This window comes from Petaurus breviceps, unplaced genomic scaffold (assembly GCF_028583685.1).
Source record: "Petaurus breviceps papuanus isolate PSGF00001 unplaced genomic scaffold, PetGlider_PUasm1.0 188, whole genome shotgun sequence".
Taxonomy (NCBI): Eukaryota; Metazoa; Chordata; class Mammalia; order Diprotodontia; family Petauridae; genus Petaurus; species Petaurus breviceps.
In genome coordinates this window covers 40,427,680-40,436,523 of record NW_027185804.1, presented here as the reverse complement: position 1 = coordinate 40,436,523, position 8,844 = coordinate 40,427,680, and the positions used below count along the sequence as shown (strand labels likewise).

Genomic DNA, 8,844 nt, shown 5'->3' with positions numbered 1-8,844 from the left:
TATATATTTTTTTTTTTTCCATTCAACTATCCTCATACTGAGAAATGGGTCATGACTTAAAAGTACTGTTTTTCCATGTAGGAATATAAGTAGTTCAAATTTAATAATTTTCTTTTGATTTCTTTATCCTGTTTACCTGCTCATGGTTCTCTTGCTTCTTGTATTTTAAAGTCAAATTTTCTTTTCAGCTTTGGATTTTTCATCAAGGATACTCGAAAGTCCCCTATTACATTGAATGACCATATTTTCCCCTGAAGCATTACATTCAGTTTTGCTAGGTAGCTGATTCTTGTTGTTAATCCTAGCTCCTTTGACCTCTGGAATATCATATTCCAAGCCCTTTAATACCTCAATGTAGAAGCTGCTAGATCTTGTATTATCATGATTGTGTTTCCACAGTTCTCAAATTGTTTCTTGCTGACAGCTTGTATCATTTTCTCCTTGCCCTGGGAACTCTGGAATTTGCATATGATATTCTTAGGGGTTTTCTTTTTGGGATCTTTTTCAAGAATAGATGGGTGAATTATTTTAATTTCTTTTTTGCCCTCTGGTTCTAGAATATCAGGGAAGTTTTCATTGAGAATTTCTTGAAGGATGATTTGTAGTCTCCTTTTTTTGATCATGGCTTTCAGGTACTCCAATAATTTTAAAATTTTCTCTGCTGGTTCTATTTTCCAGGTCAGTGGTTTTTCCAATGAGATATTTCACATGGCCTTCTATTTTTTTTATTTGTTTGGATCTGTTGTATAGAATTTTAATTTCTCGTAGTCATTCAGTTCCATTTGCTCCAATCGAATTTTGAAGGGATTATTCTCTTCAGTGAGTTTATTTTTTAATGTGTTATTTTCTTTAGTATTTTTGGGTCTCCTTTAGCAGGCTGCTGACTCAATTTTCATGATTACCTTGCAACATTCTCATTTTTCTTCCCAATTTTTCCTCTACTTCTCTTACTCAACTTTCAAAATCCTTCTTGAGCCCCTCCATGGTCTATCACCTTTTTCTTGGAAGCTTTTAGTGCAGGGTTTTGACATTATTGAGTTCTTCTTGTTCCATGTTTTGATCCTTATTGTCCCCAAAATAGGATTCTATGATCTGATTGCACTTCTTCTGCTTGCTCATCTTGCCAGCTAATCACTTGACTTTTGAGCTTTTTGCCACCATAGAATTTTGCATCCAGAGTGGACAGAGCTTGTCCCAAGTCATTGGGGTTTCTGCAAATGTTGCCAGAGGTCTGAGGAGGGCCCACTCTCTCCAGTCACCAGCAGCTCTGGCACACTGGTGTTTCTCATGCCGGGAACACTGCACAGACTGACCCTGATCAATGCAGGTCAAAGCAAGAAAGGTTACCCTATGAATGGTCGCTTGCTCCCCCTAAAATTTGAAGACCTGGAGCTCTGGAGGCAGCCATAAGGCAGCAGCTGCAGCTTCCTTGCCTCTGCCACCTCTCTTCCCCTGAGGCAGGGTTCAAACTGTGCTCTTCTGTCACCCAGTTCCAATAGAGTTCCCCACTGACTTTTTATTTTCTCTTTGGTGCTTATGGATTGAGAAGTCTGGAACCTACCACAGTTACTAGTAATTCACTCTCCTGAAGTCTGCTCCCCCCCCCAGCCTGTGCTGTGGGTCAGGGCCGCCCTGGGTCCTCACATGTGGGAATGTGCTCAGCTCCAAGCCAAGTGTGGTACACCATTTCTGTAGGTCTGCCAGGCTGCCTGTATCAGGAGATTTGTTTCTCTCTTTCACTTCATGGGTTCTGTAGCCCTAAAATTAGTTTAGAGTCATATCTTACAGGTATTGGAGGTGGTTGGTGTGGGAGCTCACAATAGTTCCTTCTTCTACTCTGCCATCTTCCTGTTGCCCATTTTTGCTAAAGCATTACAATCAGCTTTTAACCACTTGACTAAGATAAGGCTTGAGTCAATGAATTCAATCCAGGCAGCACTGCCTTGGTATTCTTGGTTACAGAACACCACTAAAACTTATGGTTTCTACTGATCTTTAAGGAAAGCTAGAAGATTTAAAGGACAGAAGTGAGGAAAGTGAACATTTCAGAAAAGGGAAATAACCACTATTGTGGAGAACAATGCGTTTCTGTTGGGTAGCTTACATTTGCATTGAATTACATCAACCTGATGTTATGTCCAAGTGTTTATTGATCACTGTTCTCCTCCCTGATCATCAATGGTCCATTCTCAGTACCTTATTTTCTAGGAGAACTTTTCTTCACTCCAAGACATTCCCCCAACTACTAGATATAGGTATCAAAGATCTTGAGAGAGTACACCAGGGAAAATCAGATACTCAGTATAGTAAATTTATTACATTAATGATGGGATGAAGGCCAATCTTCTACAAAGTAGAGAGTAAGGGGATTTAGACTTTTACTGTTTATTTTCAGTTTTAACATTCTTTTTTCACTTAAGCGTGGATTTGCAATAGTGTGAAGAATAAGATGTAACTAAAAGTTTAAACACCAAAACAGTATACATATTAGAACTTCTGAATGTACTCATTGTTCACATAGTGGAATGGATCCATTAATCCCAGTGGAATTTTTAAGCAAGAGATGTTGCTGTTGCTTCTACTGTTGTAGATTTTTTTTGTTGATAGTGGGAGTGGTGCTGGTGATGATAATGGTGATGATCATGATGATCATGATGGTGATCACACTAATAATTTAATGAGAAATCAATTTTGTCCCATAACTTCCTGAGATTTCCCTTCACATCACTATTCCTCAGTCTGTATATATTGGGCAGTTCAGCAAGGGGATGATCTCTGTATAGAAATCAGAGCCCCCTTTGTTAATGAACCAGGAGGATTTACTAGTGGGTGTACAGTAGAGGAAGAGAGGACTGTTCCAAAGAAAATTCCAACAGCTATCAGGTGAGAAGCACAAGATGAGAAGGCCTCGTGCCTTGCCCTAACTGAATGTATTTTCATGAGAGCTATAAAAATGAAAATATAAGAAGTGAATATGCCCACAAGTAACCTCAGCACATTGAAGTTGCAATTATCTAAAGTATCAGCTGACCAACATGCTATCAGAGCAGGAGGCAGAGAGTATGCCTCTCACTCATAGACAAAATTATTGATGATATTAGTCCCACAAAAAGATAACACAAGGACAGAGTAAGTGAAGAGCAGACAGAAGAATATGCCCTAGGAGTAAGCTGCAGCCATTATCAGGGCACAATGTTTCTGGGATATGATAACAATCGATCAATCAATAGATAAATAGATGAATAAATGAATGAATGAACGAATGAACAAATAAATAAATATGTGTGTGTGTACATGCGTATGTATGTATGTATGTATAAAAGGGGTTTTCAAGTGGCCACAAAGCAATCATAAGCCATCACTATCACCATTAATGTGCCAGTCAAATCAGAGATAGCAGTAAAGAATTGTGTGATGTAAATAGAGACAGCCATTGTCCTATCTTCTCCAGGTAAATTTTCCAACGTCTGAGGTGTAACAGTACTGGAGTAAAAAAAAATACACAAAGGAGAAATGTTTAAGGATAAAACACATTGGGGTGTTCAATATGGGGTTCATAATAATGATTGCCATCATTCAAGACTCCCCATCCCAGGGATCATATAGATGGCCAAGCAAGTCAGAAAGAGATGAAGCTGAAATGATGGGTGGTCTGAGAGTCCCATGAGTATCAATATGACTGCAACACTGTGGTTTTTATCAGAGATCATCATGGCTAAATTTGAAAGGAATTTGAAAATAAATCCTGAAAATCCAGAATAGTACAATGATAAGGACATAGATAGTGAGATGAAGGTAGGTTGAAATAAATGATGACAACTAAAGGGCGTTTAAAGGAATTGAACATTTATTTTATTAAAGTCAAAATTTCTTAGTGGATAAAAGATCAGCCTTGAAGTCAGGAAGAATGTGTTATCACAAACAGATATATATATTATCTTGTGACCCTAGATTAACCAATGAACATTTTGATGGCCGAGGAAACTAATGCTTCAAATTGCAGATCACTTGTCAATCTACTTTGCAAGAGTTGATTTCAAAATGGAAGTTATTTATACCAAAGAAGTTAGAGATCTACAAGAAATAATAATAATGATAATTTAATTGTGAAATTAGTATCTATTGAAAATTCATATCAAATTAAGTTATGTGAGAAATGTATAAGGAATAAATGAGAAAAAATGGAAATAAGAGGTACTCATGATAGAAAACAGTGGATAGGAGAGTTTCCCAAAATCTCAAATGTTGCCAATTATGCTTCCATTTTTCTTTCTCCTTCAAATTTTTATACATTTTTGGTTTGCTTGTTCAGCATTTAAGTTATTGTTCATCCACAAGTATTTATTAAGATCTTACAATATGCTGAATACCTTGTTAAGTACTGAGAATGCAAATAAAGGCAAAAATGAAGTCAGTGCTCTGAAGGAGCTTGTTGTTACCAGGAAGACAACATGTAAATGATTAAGTATATACGAAGTATGTATGTGTGAATACATACACCTCTATGTAGACACATATTTGTATATATTGGCTGGTATACAAAGATAAGCATGGACACACATACATATGTGTTTCTATGTTGTTGTTTCTCAGTCATTTAAGTAATGTTCAACACTTCCCTACCCCATTTGGGGTGTTTTTTGTAAAGATGCTAGAGGGGTGTGGTATTTCCTACTCCAGTTCATTTTATGGATGAGGAAATTGATGAAGACTTAAGTGACTAGTCCGGGGTCATAAAGCTAGCCATTGTGTTCAGTTGTATTTAAATTGAGAAAAAATGAGTCTTCTTGACTCCAAGCAAACACTCTATCCATACTGCCACCTAGCTGCCTTTTACACACACTCACACTCACTCACTCACACACACATGCACACACTGTAGTATGTAGTATAAATGAAAGATAAACTTAGACACATTCGTGGGGAAGTGATAGCTCATGATTGCTTTGGGGGTCATTTGAAAATCCCTTTTATACATACATACACACACACACACACACACACATATATATATATTTATACATGTATACTATTATATCTAGCATAATAGTATAACCTATTACACTAAATTATAATCTCTAGTAATAAAAGGGCATGAAAGAATTTAAAGAAAGAGAGTAAGAGAGATAGAGAAAAAGAGAGAGAAATTGACAAGTTAATAGATTGAGTTCTGATTCTATTTGCCTCTCTCTCTCTCTCTCTCTCTCTCTCTCTCTCTCTCTCTCTCACTTTCAATGACTATGCCTATTTCTTTGTCTCTTTCTGTCTGTCTCTCTCTGTATCTCTGATTCTCTTCTCAAGACCTAGAATTTCAAAGATTTATAGAAATTTCTTAATAATAAAACTCTTTCTCCCATTGCAAAATATCAATTTTTCTACAATTTAGAGGCTTTCACAGATTGTGGATCCACCAAGAAGTTAATCTCAGACTCATTAAAAACAAATAATTTTAGAAAGAAAATATCTTGGTGTCCATTAGTTTCCTGACAGCTTCTTTCACATCTTTGTTCCTCAGACTGTATATTAGGGGATTCAACATGGGAATGACCACTGTGTAAAAAACAGAAGTCACTTTGACTATGAGCCAAGAAATTTTAGAACTGGGGACACAATAGAGAAAGAGAAGGGTCCCATAGAAGATGGAGATGACAATCAGGTGGGAGGCACAGGTGGAGAAGGCTTTCTTCCTCCCACTGGCAGACTGCATCTTTATGATGGTGACAAAAATTAAAATATAGGATGTGAGGATGGTTATGAGAGTGCTCAGGACATTAAAATTAGCTAGGATGAAAAGAATCATTTCACTTAAGTGTCTGTCTGAACAGGAAGCAGAGAGGATAACAGAATACTCACAGAGAAAATTATTAATGATGTTAATTCCACAAAATGACAATCTAATGAGAGAGTAGGTAAATATGAGGGAAGAAGTTATTCCCCATATATATGCCCCAGTCACCAGCAGTGTGCATCGTTTCCGGGACATGGTAACCATGTATAGAAGAGGATCACAAATGGCCACAAAGCGGTCATAGGCCATTACTGCCAACAAGAAAGCTTCTGTCAACACACTGGTAGCAGTAAAAAAGTACTGTGTAATACAGCTTCCAAAAGAAATCTTTCTGTCTTCCACAACTAGATTTTCTAAGAGCTTGGGAGTAACTCCAGTGGAGTAACAGAAGTCCACAAAAGACAAGTGACTCAGGAAAAAGTACATGGGGGTGTGGAGTTTGGGGTTGATCCTGATGATCATAATCATGCCCAAGTTTCCCACCACTGTGACTATATAGATAACCAGAAACAGAAGGAAGAGGGGGACTTGGAGATCTGGGTAGTCAGAGAATCCTAAGAGGATGAATATGACTGCAGCACTCTGATTTCGGTCTTCACTCACCATGGTTACTGTGAAAGAAAATTATAGGATTTCAGAGTTGGAAGATCTCAAACATGATATACTACAATCGTAACCTGAAAAAATATTTCTTTATAAGAGAAAGAATATTTATTACCTAGCCTTTTGGTTGATGACCTTCAACAAGGGGTAACTAGCTAGTGTTCAGGAAAACCAATTTGACTTGGTTATCTCTGATTAAGATGAGCCTTAAATAGACATTAATTCTAAGTTTTCCCACTTATAATTCCTACACATTGCTTTCCATTTTCCTTTCTGGGACCAATCCCTCTTTAGTGGATTCCATTTGCATGAATCAACATCTTAACATTCCAAATTTTACTCAATAATTCTAGTGATTCTTACCTTTGGATCAAAAAGAAATATCTTCATTTGAAATTTAACAACCTTTGCATTATAACTCACACTTACATCCTAGATTTACTATACATTATTCCCCTTCATCAACTCTATGGCTTAAACAAATTGGCCTGACTCTTATTCCTCACATATACTGCCCATCTCAGAACCTTTGCATAGTCTGTCCTGTCCTGCCACAATGTACTCTCTTTTCAAGTTCACATTTGAAGACCTCTAGTTTCCTTTAAAGGTCAACTCAGATGCCTCCTTCCCTCCACAAAATCATCTTTTACAAATGAGTAATTATGTCATGAATATACTTATATGTCATCTTCTATTCATCTTATGTCCTCACATCATTTCCACATAAACCAAGTCATATTTTTATCTAATACTTGGATAAATGTAATCTATAGTATTATTTTAATTTAATTGATTGATTTACGTTGTTTACAGCATTCAATTCAACAAACTTTTGAGTTGCGAATTTTCTCCCCATGTTTTAGTCTCTCCATGCCTTCATATTAAACATTAGTCAAGTTGTAAAAAAGGATTATAACCAATGCAATGAAAAACAAGAAAGAACAAAACAAAACAAAAAAGGGAGAGAGCAAGGAGTTTGCTTCCATGTGTATTCAGAATCTACAAATCTTTCTCTGGATATGGATAGCTCTTTTCATCATGAGTCTTTTGGAGTTGACTTATAGCCTTGCATTGCTGAGCTGTGCAAAATCATTGAAGTTAGACATCACAGATATGATGCGTTGTAATTATATACTATTTTCTGCAGGTTCTGATCCTCTCACTCAGCATCAGTTTATATAAGTCTTTCCAGGTTATTATGAAGTTTATCTGCTCGTCAAATCTTATAGTACAATATTATTCCATTACATTCTTATATCACAACTTGTTAGCTATTCCCCAATTAATAGGCATGCCCTTGATTTCCAATTCTTTGCCACTTCAAAAAGAGCTGCTATAAATATATTTGTACATAGCTGTTCTTTTCCCACTTGCATGATCTTTTGGGAATACACAATAGAAATGCATATACAATTCTTTTTATCATGCAATTCAGTTCTTCTTATTTTTCATTTTTTTCCTACACCATTATTCTCATCTCTCTAGGGAATTCTGGGCATGGAAATTTCCTCATTATACTCATGAAATTTATATGTATCACAGACCAAACTCAGTCTTTTATCCATTATATCATACTGTCTCTCATAAAATTAGGAATCTTGTTAACAAATAATGGGTGGATCAAAAGTTAGTCTGAGTCATTTTCCCCCATGAAGCATCTTTAGATTTTCATTATTACTACTCCTTTTTCGTGATGCTAATTAACAATCCTTAAGTTGTATTACTATTCACGTAGTCATCAATGTTGTTCAGATCCTCATCATTTCTTATCTAGTGTGCTGGAATAGACAGCTAAGTTGTCATCTAACTTCTAGCCTCCCCTCCATTTGATCCATCTTCTGTGCAAGCTGCCAAAATGATTTACTGAAAGCACCAGTCTGATTATGTAATTCTCCTTCAGATTTTCCCTGTTGCCTCTAAAATAAAATTAAAACTACCCTGCCTACTCCCTTCTCCTTACCTCTACCCTCCTCTTCTCTTCTCGGCTCTCTGCTTTTTACTTCTCCCTTTGCCTTTTCCCTTATCCTTCCTTCTCCTTATTTCCTCCCTTCCTTTCTCTTTTTCTCTCTCATCCCTCCTCATTTCTCCTCTATGTTCTCTAAGTTTGAATTCAAAGGGGATGAAAAGTATGGTGACAATGATATTTTAATGAAAAACTTCCATTGTGGCTGGAAAGAAACATGCCAAGAAGTAGTAGGTCATCAAGAGAAATGAATCTGTGTGAAATGGGGCAGTTTTGAAGAAAACTGTGAAATTTTCTACAATTTTAGCTCATTGTCACAAAAGAAGTCTGTCTTTGGTACACCAAAATACTTTTGGAACTGGGAGTTAACTAAGGTTTTTGATTGTCTTTGTCCTCTGCTTTTAAGAAGAACATGACATCAGGGAAATAATGACATAACTTGCAGTTGACTTTAAATTGAGTAAAGAGAGGGCTGCACAGGGTCACCTGC

The 8,844-nt window shown here is 36.6% G+C and overlaps 1 protein-coding gene across 1 annotated transcript; it reads right to left on the bottom strand.

The window, feature by feature from the left end:
- Nucleotides 1-5,449: 5,449 nt before the first annotated feature.
- On the bottom strand, nucleotides 5,450-6,973 carry LOC138163526 (olfactory receptor 5D18-like). Its single transcript, XM_069090980.1, has one exon. The coding sequence runs from the start codon at nucleotides 6,392-6,394 to the stop codon at nucleotides 5,450-5,452; it is 945 nt and encodes a 314-aa protein (XP_068947081.1). The 5' UTR covers nucleotides 6,395-6,973.
- Nucleotides 6,974-8,844: the final 1,871 nt, after the last annotated feature.

Bases quoted from the DNA above. Each gene is read 5' to 3' on its own strand.
- LOC138163526 (XM_069090980.1), bottom strand. From the start codon at position 6,394: ATGGTGAGTGAAGACCGAAATCAGAGTGCTGCAGTCATATTCATCCTC.